The sequence below is a fragment of the Ammospiza nelsoni genome, chromosome 11 (genome assembly GCF_027579445.1).
Source record: "Ammospiza nelsoni isolate bAmmNel1 chromosome 11, bAmmNel1.pri, whole genome shotgun sequence".
NCBI classification, from domain to species: domain Eukaryota; kingdom Metazoa; phylum Chordata; class Aves; order Passeriformes; family Passerellidae; genus Ammospiza; species Ammospiza nelsoni.
Window position 1 is genome coordinate 6272555 of NC_080643.1, and position 19806 is coordinate 6292360.

At 42.5% G+C, this 19806-nt stretch overlaps 1 protein-coding gene across 1 annotated transcript in view; it reads left to right on the top strand.

Annotated features, from left to right (window-relative positions):
* MAGI1 (membrane associated guanylate kinase, WW and PDZ domain containing 1) overlaps positions 1 to 19806 on the top strand; it is a 285127-nt gene that overhangs the window by 188280 nt on the left and 77041 nt on the right. The window contains exon 3 of the mRNA XM_059479804.1: positions 10349 to 10468. Coding sequence (XP_059335787.1) covers positions 10349 to 10468 — 120 coding nt within the window. The remainder of the gene's footprint in view (positions 1 to 10348; positions 10469 to 19806) is intronic.

Below are 19806 nucleotides of genomic sequence, written 5' to 3' on the forward strand. Positions count from 1 at the left end.
ACTCGGCTGTCCTCTAAGTCAAATAACATACAGACACTTCTGAGAGAAAAATCATCTCAGGGTTTTTCTGAAGCCTGCATCTGATTGTGTGCTTCCAGGCATTCATTTCCCAGGCATGCAGTGATCCAGCAGCATGAGAAATCAGATTTCTGGGGAAACTGTCTTCTCAGCACCTCAGATCACAGTACCCTCCACCAGCCATGTCTAAGCTGAGCAGGTAATTGGGGTGTTGAGGATTTCTTCCTTTTCCTCCCTGTGATGCCAACACAACTGCCAGCTAAAACCTGGTGGTGTTTTTCTTTTGCAGGGAATTGGAGGCAAGACAAAGAACAGCTCATTTGTTTGGGCTGCCAGACAGTTGCATGAGGATAATTGTTGCGTGCTGTTTATTTATGTTGGACTCAAACCAGTGGTGGTGGGGACCTGGAGATGCTCTGGAATCACTCACCGCAGTGAAAGCTGGAGCTGCTGGTGTCACAGCTCCCTGGGGCATCTGGTGGTGTCTGCTGCCCAGTCAGCACCAGCAGGGCATTGATAAAGCAGCAGATGAATTTAAAATGGCATTTGAAATTGGGGCACTTGCAGAAAATGATTTGCAAGGAGCTAATAAAGTGATGGAGTGTGTAATGTGATGGAGTGATTGTTTTGTGTGAAGGCAGAGCTGTAAACGAGTACACAGGGACATTTACCAGAGAGAAGGTAGAACTGGAGGTAATCAGAGGAAATGAAGCAAAGATCATTTAACCAAGCACTGGATTATTTTATAGGGGTGTTTCTTGGCTTCAGCAAGGCAGAGTAAAGCACCTTGTGAGAGTGTGTCCTATGAAACTCCTAGGTGATGACAGGATTTGTAGACGAGGTTTTTATTGTTTGTGTACAACAGGAACAGCAATAAAATCAATGGAGAGGCTTGTATACATTATCAATAACATGACAGTTAATTTTGGACTGCACAGATGCAGAGTTATGCACTACCTAACCAGCATGCTTCTGCTGTACCAGGAAATGTTTTAATTAAAAGTGAGGAGAATGTATTGGAACTTGAATTTTCTTTAGTATTCTATTGCACTTAGAAAATTACAAGTTCTTTCTGTGTTAGAGCTGGTGGATTTGGAATTTGTAGCAAAGGAACTGTAAATAACAAAACATTGTAACAGGTTTTATTTCAGTCAGGTAAGAAAAGATTTTAAATGTATGTATTTGATTTCTTTTACATTTTAACATTCCAGTTATCAATAGGGATGAATCTGAAACTCAAACACCGATCAGCTTCTCAATGTTTGGCATTTTTTCAGCATCTTGAGCTGTTATCTAATCAGCCTCACAGAAGGTGAACCAGGAGAATGCTTTCAACCAGCTGAAGCGATAGCAATCATGAAGAACTAAAGCATGCCTTGCATACAGAGCTACTAAAAAAAAGTGCAGGAATTGGTAGCAGTTAAGAACAGGTAAAATTGAGGGACAGGATCTGTAGGGAATAGTGCCTAAATGTGCATATTGCTGGGTACATTTGCTGTCTGTTCTGGTCCTTCCCTTGAGTTTCACAGCAAGTGCATCCATATGGTTACAGGAGTGCATTACATTTCTATAGTCGGCATCCTCCTTGCTATAGCACAGGCATTTGCAATTTTCAGTCAGTATTGAATATGAAGCTGGAAAACTGCTTAAGCAAAGGCCAGGGAAGATTTGTGAGGGGAAAAGAACAATCTGAACCAAGGGTTGATGAGTGGGCAGAGCCAAAACTTGAGGAGCCACGGGAGACTGACTCTCCTAGAGTGTGATGAGGCTCTCACAGTTCAAAGTCCATTAGTTTTATAGCGTTTCATGGCTCTGGGCTAGGGGAGAAGGTATTCCATGGAGACAGTGTTTGCAGTGTATGTTGTTCAGGGGAAAAGACTGCTTTTAATAACTATACTGGTGTCCTGTGGATGCGTGGTGGAATGGGGGTGGTGGTAGTGGGGTGTGTTTGTTCTGCTGGGGTTTTTTTGTTTAGGTTTTTTTTTTTTAATGAGGAAGAAAACCTCTCAAATGCCATCTGCCAGGTTTCTAGAAAGTAGAAACCTCTCTACTTTCTTCTCAGTAGACTGGATGTGGTCACTGAAACAAATTTGAGGCAAAACACCAGTATGTTTTCTATGACTCTTTCTTTCTGTGGTGGAATTTTACAGAGATTAGACTAATGAACTGATCTTCCTGCTGTTAAGTGAGGTGTTTTACTTACTTTTAACTACAAATTAGAGGTCTGCTGCAAGGGCATTTAAAGTCAAAAGAAGGACTTTTATATCACATCCAAACAGGGATGATCCACATTGTGTTGTATCTCAGCCATACAAACAGCAAAAGGAAGTAAAAAATCTCTGTTGAGGCAGCTGAGCTGTTGGACATCAAATAAACTGAAATTTAGTACTCTGGCTTTTAAGTGCAGAATATATCTTCATGGATATATGTGCACATATGTATGCAGATGTGAAAAGCAAGCATTGTTTTTGAATAAAAGCTGAATTGAAATACTGCAGGTGTTCAGTCTGTGTTGGAAATGCCATTTATTATGGGCTTAATGATGGTATTTGATCTTAGGGGCATGTCTGAAGCCTTGAAGTAGAATAGAAAACAGGTGATCTTGTTTTGTGTAATTAAAAAAGGTTTTGGTATCCAGCTTTAAAGAAAATAATTACATTTTTTTAATTCCAATAGTGGTGTCAGCTTGTGTAGTGGTGCTGTTGAGGAATTCACCTGGTCCAGTCTGCTGGGCCCAAAAGATTGAGATGGAGATTGAAATGCAGGCTTGGGTGGAAATAGCCCAGAGTGAATGATCTGCAGGATTAAAAATAACCAGCTACTCAGGATGCTCTGTAATTAGCCACTGTATGTATTTAATTTACCACCCTCCGACAACCTTTCCCAAGACAGACATTTCTACTGAAAGAAACTATGGTAATTTTTACAAAGATGAAAAGTGGACCTTTTGGAATAAAATTGTGTGCCATGGCTGCAGAATTATCTAAGCTTCTAAAAATGTATATGTGAGAGAAATGGAATATAAGTTCATGTATATAATCACCTTGTTAATTTACTGTCAGCTAATTTCACTAGCTGTAAGTTGCATCCACGCTTAGACAAATGGCAATTTTCATTCATTTCTGTGCCAGTATTTAGAAGCAGAACATTACAGTGCAATCTCATTACTACAGCTTTATTGATTTATAAAATTACACTTTATTACACTAATCCATATATTAGAATGAATAGAACTGTGCATAGCTACAGCTAAGGTATTCTTGCCAAGGAGGTACATAGTTTGCTTTTTCATCAGCAGTTCACGATTTAAATTAGTGGATGTCATGCTGTTGGACTCCAGGAACACGGGATTAATGGCAAACTCATTAGTTCATGAAGTTTAATCTTCTTGGTGGGTGTCCCACCTCGTGGGAAATAAGAGGGATTTGGCTGCAGGTGTCTGTGAGGTAACAGCAATCACTCAAAGAAAGGGATCTAGAGCTGCTGCTATTGTGAACCCGAGAATATTTATTATTTATGCTTTATTTGGTGCTAGAATACTCTTTTCTTTGCTCAGGAGAAAGCAAATGAATGCTCTAAGGACACATGAAGAGGCTGTGACTGCATAGGTGCCACATGGCAGTGGAACCACTGGTGGACCTTGGGTCGGGGGGTTGATGCTCTGTTGGAATATTTGGCATAGATCCTTAAACAAATCTTTTTAAAGTGGCTTTTTGGGGGAGTGTGGCAGGATTTATACCCTTACTTCTCGTCATCAGGTAATTATCAGGTTTTTTTTAATGATATTGCAGTGGGGAGTGAACATGCTGAACTGGCTGTGCCTGGCCTTGCCCTGATGTTTCACAACACACACAGATGAGCCTGCAAAGCCCCAACACTGTGGCCAGTTATTTTTGTCCCTTTTAATCTGTTAGGCCCTGATCCTGATCTGTAGGGTTTCCTAAATCCCATTGATTTCTCCAGAATTAGGTTCCTGGAGTCCTCTGAGAGCCTGGGTTTGGCTGGTCTTGTGCTATTAACCAGAAACAAACCCACATTCTCTACCTCAGAGCGCTCCGAGGATAAATGTGTTGAAGATTATCTGTGTTCTTATTTGGTGGCTGGGAAGGCCACTGAAATACCAAAAATAGATTTATAAAGGACAAAAATAACTCGCTGCCCTGGAGGGTTTACACAATCTGAGCTGTGCTGTGTGCCTTGGCTGAATCACTTCTCCAGGGAGGCTCGGGGCAGTCCCTGCCTCTGTTGGGGAAGGGCAGGGAAATTTAGGGAGATGGGCTGGACACAGCAGCTGAGAGAGAGGGAGAGAATCCTCTCTGTGTGCTGAGGGTCAGCCTGCCAGCTCCTGTGGGCATGGCTGGTACAGCCTGCTGAGCAACAGGGGCTCCTCACAAGCTGCTGCTCTGGGATCCTTCTCTGGCCACGTGCTGGAAAGGCAGGTGGGAGAAGGAGCTTCCCTTCCATCTCCTCCATGGAAGAAAAATTGCTGTAGACAGCAGCCATGAAATGCATTTCTCTCTGAAGCATGTCTGTAGAAAGGCACTTTGTCTTGGTCAGCTCTTTTCTGGGTTTAATCAGTTGTTCCTGCTGACCACAGTGACAGACATTTGCTTTTATTCCTGCAGTTGTGTGTGTGGCCAGGAAGAGTCAATCAGCATCTGTTCCTGTGTGCGCATCATTAGCAGGGCAGGGAGTTAATTTCTGATGGCAGACACATTCTTCTTTGGGTTGAATTTCTACTCCTGCACCAAGACACCTTGAATGCTTGTCACGTTTTTGGGGTTTATTGCTGGCTGGAGAAGGGATGGACTGAATTTAAAATCCTAGAATGGGCTGCCTGAGTTTTGAGTTTCAGGAGAAAATTGTATTTATAAGCTGAGCATGTTTGGTTTGTAACAGATTGGGCCTGTCTGAAATGCCCATATTTTATGTAGTTACAACTATGAGTGACCCCTCACCACAGGTACATGGGGTTACAGTGCATAATGGATTGCACAACAACATCCAAACACAATTCCTTTTACTTCTGTTGGGGTAAAAATAAGGTATTCTTAGTTTGAGTGACCCCAGAAGTCAGTAAGATAAGGCAGTTCTGTGTACAGTATCTTCTTGCAGACAGGTTACACTTTATTTTTGTGAATGTGGATAAGGCTGTTTTTAGTGCTGTGCTGCTGATAAGTTCTGCTGGAGCTTGGCTGCTGATCAGGTTCCCTCTTGTGGAGTCAGACCAGGCTGTCTCTGTCTTTTCCCTCCTCCATTTGCTATTAGCAGATCTGGGAAGTTTGTTCTGCCTTCCAGTTATCTGGCACCATAGGTGACAGATGCAGGAGAGCCAAAGCAGGCTCTCCAAATTACCCTGAGATGAGAGGCAAGAAGGTGACCTCCAAACACAGTGGGAGGGAAAAGGGGCTGCTTTTCCTAATGTGTTTCTTCTTTAGCAGCTGAAGGATTTTTCCGTGTAGGTGATGAGAGCAGTCTCTTCTTGCTGAATGAACAAAAATACCAAATTTTTAGAACAATGGGAAAAGCAGCACCTTGCCTTCCTCCCAGCCCAGCCTTCCCAAAGCTCCCACAGCAGCACTTGGCCTTGCAGCCTCCTGAGTCAGGAGGATCCCTGCACACTTCACATTAAAACCTTATTTACTGCAGTTCCACCCACTGCTGCTGGCCACCAGTGGCTTGAGCCTGTATAAAATATGGTTGTAGCAACTCTTATCATTACTTTGAGTGTACAGCTCCCACATTATCTGTCATTTTAAGAGATGCTGGCCAGTGGAGATGAGGAGCAAATGGCTTGTGGTTTGATGAGATGTATTTTGGTGGCTCACCAGATTGTCACTGCCAGCCAGTGGAGCTGGAGAAGGAGCTTGCAGAAATTGCTGCTTTGCAAATGGGACTTGTAGGTATTCTGAACTTGAAATGGTGATTTCCAAATTACTTGCTAGGGGCTGGTTTTGGTGCACACTAACAGCATTACTGCCCAAGAACGTTTTTCTTTTTACATGGAAGCAATTGAAGTGACTGCAGCCCCATTAAGTCTTATTTTTAGATTACAATAAGCAAGACTCTGATTAATTTAGCAGCAGGGCATCAGTGAATATTAACAGCTTAACTTGAAGGCCTGGTAGATTGATAAAGAACTAAACAGCCCCTGAGCTATATATTAACAGTCTGGCCATGGTATAATTGAGGCTCGTGTTGGGTGAGTGTCAGCATGGTTGATAGGCAGCACAACAGCAGAAGCTATTTGTCTGTTAAATGGGCACTTAAATTATTCAGCAGAGTAGCTGATAGTCATCAGTACATCTGAGCCACAGCCCAGTTATTCTAAGCATGTGTGCACAAGCTCTAATTAGTTCAGGTACAGCACTGAGCTCTCCTTGGGCAAACTCACCTGTGTCTAGAAGCAGTTTCTCAGGTGGGGTCTCCAGCCCATGAGGAAATCCCTCTCCTGTGGCACAAGCATTAGGGATACATGAATAAACTGGGATGCAGATAGCTTGGGGGCGATAACCAAACCAACAGCTGGGCAAACATTTCATGTTAGATGTAGTTTTACTTCCCCAGCCCACAAAAGAAAGTAAAAATTGCAACGCTACCAGTAGCCTTATGCTTTTGTTTTCTTAAGTCTTCCGTGGTTACAGGAAATTTGAGGAATTTCCCTGGGAATGTAATGTATCTAACTCGCTGTGTATGCTGTGGGATATGCTAGCCAAATCAGACTGAAAGCTTATGAACCATTAAATGTGCAGAAAGAGTTGGTAGCCACTCAGTTTCCCCTCCAGTTCCTTGTTGCAGCATTAGCAATTCTGAGGTAGTAACACAATGGACATGGCTCAAATTAATTAGCTAAATTGGTACCTAAAGGAAATAAGATTTCATGCCACTTAATATTTCAATGCAAACAAGGCAGGCAACTAAACATATTTAAATATGATTGTCTCATCTTCTGGAGTGGTGTATCTTATCTTTTGTTTGGGCTAAATACAGCTCTCATTGTGCTCAATTTATTCTGCCATTAGCAGTGGTCTGACCTGCTATTAGCTCTGATAAAAAGTAGTCATCCCCTTCACTGAAGGCCATCCTGTGGAAAGGATGTTGAAATGCAATTCAAGGGAGGAAGGAGGACAGACACACTTTGCTTTTGTACATAATTAAGCCATGCTAGTGGTGGGAGACTTAATTACGATGGGAGTTTATCAGCAGAGAGCTGCAGTGGTGGCCAGCAGGCTGTGATGCCGCTGGCCTGTGCTCAGTGCACACACAGCCTTGGAGCAGTTGTTCCAGGCTGTGAGAGGGCTCTGGCTGGAAGGTGCCGATGATTCCCAGTGTTATCCTGGGAAAAGTGAGAAAAGTCAGAGTTTGTGCCTCTTGGCTTTCTTCTCTCCCCCCTTTCCTTGCCGCCCGCCCTCTCCCCCCACCCTCCCTGCGAAGCAGCCCTTCTGGCTTTGTTGTAAGTGTGGTTTGTAATCATTGTACACATCCCAGATGGTTCATGGAAACTCTTTGAAATGCCATCTGCCAGGCGTGTGTCCAGCCGGCAGCCTGTCATTCTGCTCGCAGAGGAGCGGAGGCGGGCTCTCCCTTCCCCCTGCCTGCCTGCCTAACGCTTGCTCAGATGTGGAGCAGGAGAGCAGCCCGAGCATCTGCAAGCAATCTCTGCTCCAGACAGCAACATGGAAACTTGCTGGGTTTTTTTTCCTCTTCGCCCAGATAAGATATCCCAGCCAGTGCAGTTTTTATTTTCCCCGGGTTTGCTGCTGAGGACCAGCTGAGGTGACAAATGTTATCTCTGTGATGCAATGTTATCCTTTTCTGTGGTGACTTTCCTAATGCTTTCTGGGTGTGTTGCAGGCACAGCTGCGGGGGTTTTTTTGACTTGAACATATTCAGGAAATTAAGAACACTGAGATGAAACAAATAGATCTATTAAAGTGGCTCAGAGGAATTATGGCAGAGATATAATTGTCATGTCAAATAGGCAGCCAGCACTAGTAAACTGCTGACTGCAATTTCACCGCTATAAAAATTCAGAAGGAAGGAAAAAATGATTAATAAATATGCTCTGTGGGAAGATAAAGAGAAGGAGAGGCTTTAAAAGATAAGGTGAAAGCAATCCTGATCTTTGTGTCTCATCAATGTGTTAGCAGTTATTGGGAAAACTCAGTCCCAATCTTTGTCATTTGGCTCACATGGCTGGGGGTGACGTTTGCCTGATTGATGAGCAGTGCTAGAGATTCTCACTTCCATTGTGCTCTGGGCATAGGGCAGCTACAGCAAACCACTGGTCAGAGGTATTGGTGTGGTGATCCTTCTTGCTTCCCACTCCCAGCTAGGTTTAGGGGAATGTGGCAGTGGCCACCAGACACGATGCCCTGGGGAGGGTCCTCACAGCCTCAGTGGCAACTCAGTGCTCAGGGAGGAGATGTGGATTGGGCTCTGATCATCCTGGCTGCTGGGTGTGTGCTCCCTGCTCCTGGTGTGCCAGGGAGGGACCTGGGTGAGCTTCTCTGTCTTTCCATCCCTCTGTTGGGATGGAAGCACCAGCATGGGGAGAGAGGGGCACAAGGTGCAGCTCCTGCATTCCTCTGGACTAGATCTGTGAAAGAAAATTGTCTTCTGATACAATCTACCCAGTAAATATTGCTGTGGCATTACTATAAGCGTTCAGAAATACAAAAAAATGCAAGACTGAGTCCTTTTTCAAATAGGAAAGAGTAATTCTGCTAGCAGGATACAGATATCCATCACTATTTCCATCTCCTTCCTTACTTTTTATCCTTCCTTCACCCATTCATACAGCTCCAAGAGGAGGAATGATGGAAAAAAGCACAGGAATTTATAGACTCTCTGAAGGCTGATGGTAAATAATAAAAAAGAGAGTTTCTATTTTGAAACAAGAAATGGAGGATGTTAGAGAAAGTGGATGTCAATCAAGGAAATTATTCTAGTGACAGTCTTTCAAGGGTGTCACTCTGTCAAGACTGACCTCTTGAGCAGTCTCTCAGATGAATAGGAGATAAGCAGACTTTCCGCTTTCCTGGCACTTGAGGAAGACATTTGCCAGATGCAGGCATGGTAAATTTATGCTCTTTCAACTTCTGAGAACTGGAATCTTCCCAATTAGTTTTCAGAAGCTCAGCTTCTTTATTCTTTCTTCTGTCCTTTTATAAAGGGTTTAAAAAAATTGTATGCACTGAGAAGACACTGCCCAGGGGCCAGAAGAGTCCCTCAGAAGTGAGAAATTATGCTTTGTTAAATGTTAGGTATGGCTTCCATGTCTCTGAAGTTATTCCCAAGCCAGCAGACTGGTTTCAGCCACAGCATTCAGACACCTCCAACTCTGTAACTCTGGTCTTCCTTCCAAAATTCAGTTTCCTGTACCATCTGTAAATCTGTCATTTGTATTTAATCTCAGATGTACAGAATCCAGAGTGATGGAAAATAAAGGCTGTTGAACAGAAATGGATCCTTATCAATGAAGCTGTGCTCAGTGACCGAAAATGCAGCATCCCAAGTCATCTTAGGAAAAAAGTCATGAAATGACTCATCTTACACTGTGCTTCAGAGTGCTGTAAATGGGCCAGAAGGGACAAGAGTTTCAGAGTGGCAGAGTGGCAGTGATCAGAGCCAGTTCTCCATGGGCACTAGAGAAATTGTTGAGTGCTGAGGAGACAGACTGAGTGTGACTTATTGCTCAAAATATTCCTGAACTGGGACCAGCTTGTAGGTGAGCTTCTGTGAGAGGAGTTGTCAGGTTGTCTCTTCAGTAAGCATGTGTGCATGGTGCATCAAAACCATCTCATGCTACTTTTTAATGCTGAATAAAAAATAATAGCATGAATAGAGATAAAACAGTAAGAAGAAACAAGGGAGAAATTATGTTTATGATGTGAGAGAACATTTGGTGAGCTAGTGATACAGAAGTCATGGAACCTGGAAAATAGTTGCCTTGTCTGGTAATACAGATTGCAGTTTTAGTGAAGTATGAGAGACAGTGCTAACAGTAGAAAGTAATTGCTGGCATATTCCCAGTACCAAACTTTTCCAGCTGTGTTTCTGGACACAGAGATGAGAGGTTTCTTTGCCAGTGTCTTTCTGAGAACACAAGAAACATCCCTCAGTTGTTTTGTTCTAATTGGTGCCACTGGTTCAACCTGAAATCCGTGTCTTGTTTTCACATGGGGTCCTAACTTCAAACTTCTTTTGACCCTTGTAGCTCCCAGAACTGTGTTTTACAGATACTCCTGTATCTTTGTGAAAATTTGTTGCTTATTTCTTAACTCTTGATAAGAAAGCAATTCTGCTAATGTTCTGATTTTCCTTTCAGGCACAACCCGCCCTCCGAGAGAAGGAGAAGTGCCTGGTGTGGACTATAACTTTCTGACTGTGGAGGAATTCCGGGAGCTGGAGCAAAGTGGGACCCTTCTGGAAGTAGGAACTTATGAAGGTATGGAGCCAGGGGCAGTGAAAGAGCACTCCAGATACCCACAGTGGGACACCACATTTGCATCACTCTCAGTCAAGTTAGGATCTTGTTTCCATCCCAGTGCTCTGCTTCCCTTTTCTCTGGAACATGAGAGAGGGAATTCCAGTTTTGTTGTGCTTTTATCTTCTGCCTTCAAGTTAACTGCCTGAAAAGATCAACAGTAGGCCAGGAAAATCCAATATATAATCCTGTAACATACTGGGGCAGTGTGCATTTATCCTTTGTGTCCACTAGGGCTCATCTCCTTGTTCAGTTTTTCTTTCCTCCTGTTCTTTCTCTTTCCTTGTCTCTTCCCTAAATACACTTCCTTCATCACCCAGTTGTGTGTCACTATGCAGCTATGCATCATGCACTGCTTTTGGGTTTTTTTTCCTTATTCTTGGATAATTGCTTATAACTTGGGTCATTGTGTTGATCCTTTTTTACAGCACAACTTTGCAAACAGCAGACTGAGACAGCCAAGGGGCACTGAAATGTCACCAGGGTGAGAGCAAAAACAGCTCCAGAGAAATGCAAGGCAAATTGGCCATTTTTAGGTACACAATCAGATTTGTGTAACTAAATCTGCAGTCTGTAGCTCCTTTAAATTAAAAACTCTTTTTGGAGTGGGTTGGGGTTTTTTCCCTCAGGAGAACATTCAAATGTACCTCTTGACAAGACAATGAAAAGAAATACTTTACAGGTTTGAAAGTCCTTCCAGTGTACTTCAGTCATTTCATATTTCCATTTGAAAGAAGTTTAATGGTTCTTTCTGTAAATCTGAGAGATTGAAAAAGCCCTATCCTTGCACCCTTATTTTAATTATTCTTTATAATAAGAAATATGGAATACATTGAAAAATACAGACTATATACAACTAGCCAAAATTCTTTGAAAATTGAATTTCTGCTCATCAAACATGAGCAGAAGAAATTGTGACATGTGGCTTTGGTGTTCAGGGTCTGAAGAAAGACTCCTGAAATACTGTTTGTCTACTTCTTTAAAAACTCCTTTTTAAGGGCACCTTTAAACCTTATGCTCACTCCCAGCTGCAACCTGGTTTGCATGAAGATGCTAAATGTATAATTTGGTTTCACTCTTCCACTTCTCTGAGCTGATTAGCTCCATCAGCACCAATGCTAACGTTCCAGCAGCAGCTCTTCTCCAAAATGAGCTTTTTCCTCTCTGTGTTTCTAATTATAACACCAAATTAGTTTTCTTTGTCGTGGTGCTTGAAATAGATCAGCTGAAAGGCCTCGCCATTGCTTCCTGATCTGTTTGTTCTAGTGACCTTTCCTCTTGGAAAGACAAAATGGGTAAGTGTCTGTAAGCTGGCTCCTGGGACATGCTGGGAATTAGTTCTCAGGAAATGCTGAACCCACCTGGGACAGTTAGAACACGGTCATTTTATTGCTTATGTGATTATGTGCAGCAGCAGCTCAGCTGTTTGGGTTTCATGGCTTGCTCTTTTCAGCTGCTGGAGATGAGGATGATTTCTCATAAGTCTAATGTGTATTTCATTTCTGCGGGTGACAGAAGTGCCTGAACTTTAAAGGAATAATTTGTCAGAAGTGCTGAGAAGCCTCTTTGCCTGTTGACATCAGTGATGCTGGTGCATTGTGGTTCTGGAGTGCTGGCCCATGGAAGGAAAAATCAATAAAAATAAAGCAAATAATGATGATGCATGTGTGCACATATGCATCAAGACACATTACTATTTGATCGTAATGTGAAATAAATAGAGTTCATTTTTCACTTATGGCTTAAAGAAATTATTTTGCTGCCTTCTGAGATTTCTTTAATGGCTTTGTTGTACTTTTTTTGGGAAATCTTATTTTACAGCTGTATCGATCAAGACAGTGTTGATCTTGATTAGATCTTGGAAGATGAGATGATTCAGACTTGATGCTGCCATTGCAAGCTATTTTGTCTATAAAAAAAAAAAAATCTGCCAAAAAACCCAAACCACAATGCAAGTTCGACTTTTAATGGCCAAGTCTCTGTTATTGTCCAGCTTTACAGTCTTAGATATTTTAATTATCACTTTTTTTTTGCTGCATTTTGCTGCCATATTTTTTTTAATAAGTGTTCCACCATGATAAATTTGGCTGTATTTTTGATCAGTGGTGGCCTGTTCTAAACCAGAAAAATAAAACCCAACACAAGAAAATAATCTTCTAGTTCTACCTGCTGTGCTGAGTAGAAATCAGAACAATTGAAGAGGTGGGGTTGCTTGTGATTTAATGCTCTCAAGTGGTTCAGAGATGAAGGAAGAGGGATGCTATGAAATGGACAATAGGGATGAGCAATGGGGAAGTTTTTGTGTAGCAGCCCAAGCTCATGTAGCTCAAGCAGAGTGATGGGGTCACTGTGGTCCCAAGGACCCTTCTGGCCTTGTAAGCATCACGTGGTTGTGCAGAAGGTGGACATAAAGTCACCTGGATTCTGTCACTGGGAAAAATCTCAGTGAAGAAGAGGCAACAGAAACATTTAATAACAGCTACTGAAGAGAATTCTGGGGAGAAAGATTAGAAAACAGAGAGGCATCAGAAGAGGGGTAATACACAGGACTTTGATGCTGATACAGATACTATTGATTTGGAAAGAATAAAGAACAAGCAGAAGAGAAGAGTTGGAAACCATAAAAAAAAGTAGGAGAGTGTGTCAGGTTTTCAAAGAACAACCTGGGTTTTGAAAGTGCTCTAATTGCAAAGAGAAAGTGCAAGCTGACAGGAGAAAAGAGGTGTTGCTGACCTGCAGGGCTTTGTAATGCCATTATTATTTCTTCTGGTGCACTCCAAATAGGTTCCTCTGGGCAGCTTTTGATTCACATCCCAGTGAAGGCAGAGCAGGCATGGCAGCTGCTGTTTTGGTCACCTCTCATCTTTTGGGTGTGTTCTGCACCCAAAAGGCTTCAAAAAATGTAATCAGGTGGGAGGAGGCATTGGCGAACCTTAATTCCTGGAGTTTTCAGTTTGGGTTTTAACATCCTGATTTTTAACTGTAAAGCCCAGAAACATTATTTTTCCTCCCCTGATGAAAGCTGTATGCTGATCACATGAATCCAGCAGCTGGACCTGGAAGGCCTGCCCAGAGCTGTGGTGCTGCCCCAGTATTGGTGATTTTGCCCCACGTGTGTGCTGCACACAACCCTCTCAAGCCAATTAGAAATTCCCATTGACAATACTCATTAGGAAGGAAAATTCTTTTTAGGCTGCACATCGTCTAGGCCTTCTGGTGGATAGGAAATCACTGTAATTGTAGTCTCAGGCATTTATTGACTGTTCCTTCAGGGCAGAAAATACTGATGGATGCATGGAAGTAATTGTGTAGGTTACTAATTATTTAGCAATTACTTCTGCATTTGAATTGCAGGCTCTCACAGGCACCCCAAGGGAGGGCTCTTTTGAGCACAGCCACCGCTTCCAGATTTTATTCCTTTTTTTTTCTCCCCAGCTGCTGAGTGGCCCTGGGCAGATCAGGTAGCTGCTCTGTACTTCAGGTTACTGGCCTGAAGAATATTAAAACAACACTTACTTCTCTCCTCATTAATATTTCAGCAGATCCCCTGTGCCTGCAGCTATCTGCTGCTTGGAATAGGAGGGGGAGAGGGGAAGCCAGGGTGTTCTGGAGGGCTGTGCTGCATTCAGGCACTCAGCCCTGCAGAGGGGAGCTGTGCAGAGGCACACAGGGACATGGGCAGGGGGATGCTTTGTGAATGGGGGTGGCTGCATCACCAGGGTTTGGTGAGGCTGTGTGAGTGAATGCCTGCCCAGCGCTTAGTGATCCTCAAAAGAAAAAGTGCTGCACTCTATAACATGTGAAGGGTTATTACATTATAGGGTATTATTGTCAAGGCATCATCTTTCATTCTCAGGACAAGTGTTATGTGATTGCCAAGAGAAGTAATAAGTAATCTGCATTAGTCTCATGACTGAGATGTAATGGGGTGACTTGCTAACACTCTCCAAGTGTATAAAACTATCTGCTGTAGACAGGGTCTCCAATTGTGGTACTTAATGATTGTAATAAATTACATTAATAGTGCAGTTTGAATTTCAGCCCAAGTAGAGAGGTGTATTCAGCAGCATGCTTCAAATCAAGATGCCTTAGCCTAATTTATCTGATGTGCTGCCTCTCCTTGGGCTTCTCTGCAGCAGCCACACGACCCCAGCTGCTTCAGCAAAATGGGTGGATTATTTTTGCTGGTGCCTTCACAGCCTGTGGGTGTCACCAGCTCAGGCCCACCTGGAAATGAGAGCTGAGCCTGTGGCAGGCAGAATGTGAGGGGAAGATGGGAGAGGAAGGGTGGCAGATGCTGGGGATGCCCTTGCAGGTGAACAACATGTTCTGTTTAATCAGATCCACTGATTTTTGTCTCTAGACTTAGAGATTGTCTCAGTAAATCATAATGGCTTCTTTAGCACTGTTATATTGTGTCACACTGAATATCCACACACTAATATCTGTGCGCTGCAGAATGATTCCTCTTCTGTATTTGGCTCTTAATACTTTGCTTGCTTTTTGTCTTGTTATTTTTTAAACCACTGGTAGAGAAAAAAAAGGCAACCCCTTGTTGTGTAGATGCACAATTATCAGTGCTAACTAAGCATGAGTGCTGCTGTACTGGAGTGTCATCTGATAACAATGCTTCATTCTGCAAACAGCTGAAGTGGTACCTGAGTAACTCTTGTTCTCTAAAAGCAAATATTCAAATATCTGATAGGGGTTTAGAGTGCCTTTGAATTTCCTGCAGCACTCCTGACTGCCTTCTCCCTCTCTCTGCACTTCCAATAACAAGTTTCTCAACGTGAGCTCTGTCAGAAATGGTTCATTAGCACTCATGTGTTTTAAAACAGAAACCTCAGGGAAAAGGTTCCCAAAAACCTCTGGCAAAAAAGAGATATTAGTGAATTATGTTGAGATATGGTGAATTAGTTGTTTCTTCTTAAGAGTTCAGGTTATTTCAGGCGTTATTTACTGTGTAACCATAGTTTGATGTGTTGAAGGCTGTTCCCAGCAGTCCAGGCACATTTTGGCATTGGGTTTTTTTTGGTACAGGATGTTCTTGGGGCCCTCCCTGCAGAGGCAGCCTGGGCTCCCCAGCCTGCAGCATTTCCCTGCCACTGCCTTCCAGAGAGGGGAGGTGCTAACGGGACACATCCTCATGGTGGGACTAGACACGTAAATATTTAACTATTTGCAAGAAGAGTTCCATGTTGCAATGGCTTGACAGGGTGTTTTCTTTATTCCTGCAGCCCTGTGCTAGGTAGGGTGTTTCCAGCTGCTTCTACTTTCTTCATGCACCATACACAAGTACACATTCATTTATGTTCCCTATGATTTTTTTTAATCTATTTAAATGTAAATATAGCACAGCTAGTCTCATGGAACTCCCCAGCCCCCTCCTGGTCCATGCTAGCAAGGTTGTACTGTTTGTTTATTACTTTTAGTATCATTGCTTTGGTTTAGGATTTTTCCAAGCCTTAAATGTGCTTGGATACACTTGTACATGAGTGCTAACAATAGCATGTGGCAACACCTAGTGATAACACAGCAAAAATCAGAATAAGTAAGTGTGATTTCTTCTGTGGGTGACTTTCTCCCGTGCTGCCACTGCCTTTAGGACATTAATGGGAGTATATGTTAAATTTCAGACCTATTTGAAATTTGCAGTTTGTAACAGTTTGACTTATTTAACAAGAAACTTAAACTGATCTTTCACTTAACCTCATCATTAATAACCACAAAAATTGACAGAGAATCTCCTGTTTCAAGCAAATATAAATATTGTGGGTTAATTTCTCTGAGCTCCCCTTCATTGCCTGTTTTCCTTCCAATCCAGCTGCTGCATCTGCAGCCTCCTCCTGGTTGCCTGGATACTCTGAATTTCCTCAAGGCAATTGCTAATCAATGTGCAGTTGCAGCTAGGTGAATCCTGCAGACAGCAGCCAGATCTGTCATCTAGATGTGGAAATCTGTAGCAGAATGTGATCTGGGAGGAGAACAGACAAAACACCATGGCAGGAGCTCTGCTCCCAGGAACCAATCCATCCTGTGCTAATCAGACACAAGCACTCCTGCTGGATTACAGGAGCAGGAGCTCTTCTGCTGAAATTAAGGTTCAATTGTTTATGTTCTTGTACAGTGCAGAGAAGGGGAGCTGAGTCTCAGAAAATAAAACAATTACATTAATAATTGCATTTCAAGTCTTTGTGTCAAGGCCTTGCTTAATTTTGCTGCTTATCTCCAAGTGTCTTTCCCAAAATACCCATTTCCACCAAGACAGAAAGCTATAAAGTGCTTTTTGAAACATGAGCTATTAATGGAGTCCTTGTTAGCACAGAGTGGTGGCTTTGAAGATGAGATGCACTTCTGATGGACACAGGGCCCTCTGTGCTGCACTGAGGCTTTTGTGTTTCTTGGGATTTTTATAAAATTAGACTTCACATGTAGGCATCAGTAAATTCACAAAAAAATCAGTAAATTCTTCTTGGTTCTTTGCTGAGACACAGATGCACTCCCAGTCCCAGGCATGGACGTCTTTCACCAGAAAGGAGAATGCAGAGCAAACACCTACTGGTTAAAGTAACTCAGATATGTGGTTTGGGAGCACATTCTTCCATTGCTGTAATTGCACCATCAGAATTAACGCTCAAACTCGTGTTTGGCCTTACATTTAGCTACTCTGCCTTCCTCACCTCTCCATGTCAGCTCCCTGTCCCCACCCCAGCAGCCTCTGTGGTCTCCTCCTCCCTCTCTGCTTTAGTGTCCATTCCACTTTTGAACCTGTGTGATTGTGCCTCTCTTCTTCTGCATTTCAACCATTTCTTGTGCATTCAACCCATCCCAGGAACAGCATGGCTCCTGGATGGATGGAGTCCTTTCAGCCCAAATGGAATTGAATTCAATGGTGTGAATTCAAGGGTTTTATGGAATAGATTCATAGATATTTTACTTAACTAGTTGGTGTATTTTTGTGAATTGTGTTTTAAATCCCAGGTCACACAAACAATTTAAAGTGAATTTACTGCCCATCAGGGGGAATACTTATTAAGAATGCTTTGTTATTTGGAATATAAGACAAATTTTCCAAAAGCAACACTGTCAGTCAAGAGAACTTTCTTTTCAAGTTTTGGAAAATTTGCTTGAATTCAGGACAGGGTGGAAGCTGCTGTAGATTGCTTTCATTGATTGTGATCACTGCTTGAATTGGCAGAGCAGGAAGTGTTATGATGATGAGAACTTGTCTTATTGTTGTGATAAGCTGTTACCAAAGTCTAATTACTGGGTGTGATGCTAAAATGTGTAAGCTGCCGACACTTAAAGATAAGGAGATGAAAAGAAACAAACTCGTTCCAAATAGCTCTTCTGTTTGGGGTTTTTCATTATTATTGTTATTTTTGTGCACTCTCCTGAGTGGTGCTTCGAGTGCATGGATTAAGTCATGGATTTGGCTGCAGATGCTGCCATCAAACTTCAGCTGTGGTTAAGTAAGTTTTAAGCACCAAGGGACTGAATAAAATAATGGTTAGTGAAAAGTGCTGACGAGGGATTCAGTTAATGGTGTGTGCATCTGTGGAGTGAGTGGGTTGTTATTAGCTATTAATTCAGGTGCTGGAGGCAGGATCCAAGTGTGATTAAGAGGAGGGTAAGGGGTAGGGGCCCAGTTCCCATAGGAATTGCACATGGGAATGTGCCATTCCTGCCACGCTGGCTGCTTCAGAGCTGGCATTTCCACAGAAAAGTAGAATATCCTGCAGTTCTGTCCTGGAAATCTCCATTGTCTGGGGGACAGGGACATCCTGTTGAGGTCAGAACCCTTTGCAGAGCTTCACCTGAGCTCAGCACCCCAGGGACTCCTGCCCTGACTGCTGTGCTGACTTCAGAAAACGTTCTGGGATCCTCTGGGATGACAGATGCTTGTGTATGCACATGTAACATGCTGTTAATAATTAGAGCTGATTGGATATTCACTACAAATTACACTGGCTATGAAGTTAGCCCCTTCTTTGGGCTTACAAGTGGCTCACAAAACACTGTTAAAGCCTATTTTTAAATGTATGTTTCCTCATAAACATTGATAGATTTAATTTGAACGAATAATGTCAAGTCTGAGTGTTTTAAAACTCTTGCTGGGCTGTTCACTGTCAGTTGTTAATGGAGCATGTTTGGATTTCTGAGTCACAGTGTAAATATTTTCTGTTTCCAATGTTGAGGATGAAACATGAGGTTTGGTGATTATTTTTACCAGTCCCCCCTAATAGTGTGTCTGCTCCCACGCCCAGGCCCACATGCCACATCTTCAAAAATAACTGCATGGAGAAGAGAAATAGGGCTGACTGCATCCAGCAAACATGAGGGAAAGATAGCATTTCCATTTTTTCTAATTTCCCATGTCACCTGGAAGCTGGGCTGGAGCATTCTTTTAAAGATTTTCATCATGAGCTGAGTTATTTTCCCAACCTGTTTGTCCTTGTGGGAATCTGAAGGAAGAGCTCTGATTTTTTCAAATATTGACTCAGGCTTAATCTGCCTCCTGTGGTGAAAAAAGAAAAGTTCAGCCCCAGTGGCTACATTTCCCAAAAACCCCACACGCAGAGAGCCATGCTCAAATTCATATTTGCTCTTTTTATATGCTCATTTATATTTACAGTGATCCTCTAAGACAGCACACTGTCTTGGTAGAGAACAATTATTCACTAATGTTTAGTACCAACAGCCATGGCTGGTTTGAAAAATGACTCATGATTTTGGTGTAAGAAATCCTGAAATACTTCAGAGAAGCCCATTTTTCTGTTGAGGAACAGCTCTCTGTGGACTGGTAGGAACTCCAGCTTTGCTGTTGCTAGAGGAACTGAAGAGGAACAAAATTCAAAGATATAATCATACATTTCTCCTTAATTGGAGGAGGGATGGTGCCATCTGTGCTTTGCTCTTGTCCAGGGGAAATGAAACCCACACTATCAACATCTATATATCCCCTTCATCCTCTGTGTTGCATCCCTCCTAAAGAATTTAACCAGTTAAAACAGACCCAAAATAACTTCTGCATAAAATGGTGATGTGCAGCGCTATAAATAAAAGTCATTTTCATGTGTATGGCACACACATGGCTCTCTCTGCTTAGCAGTTAATATCCTTAGAAAACTTTTATTTTCCTCTGGAAAACCAAACAAAGCAACAGCCTAAAAAAAACCCAAAAAACCACAAAATCCCAGAGTAGTGTTGTTCCTTATGAGAAAGAGGATAGATGGGAGCAAGGTTAATTATCTTTTTTTTGCCCACCTACGTTTATATTTTCCCTTTGCACTCCCTCT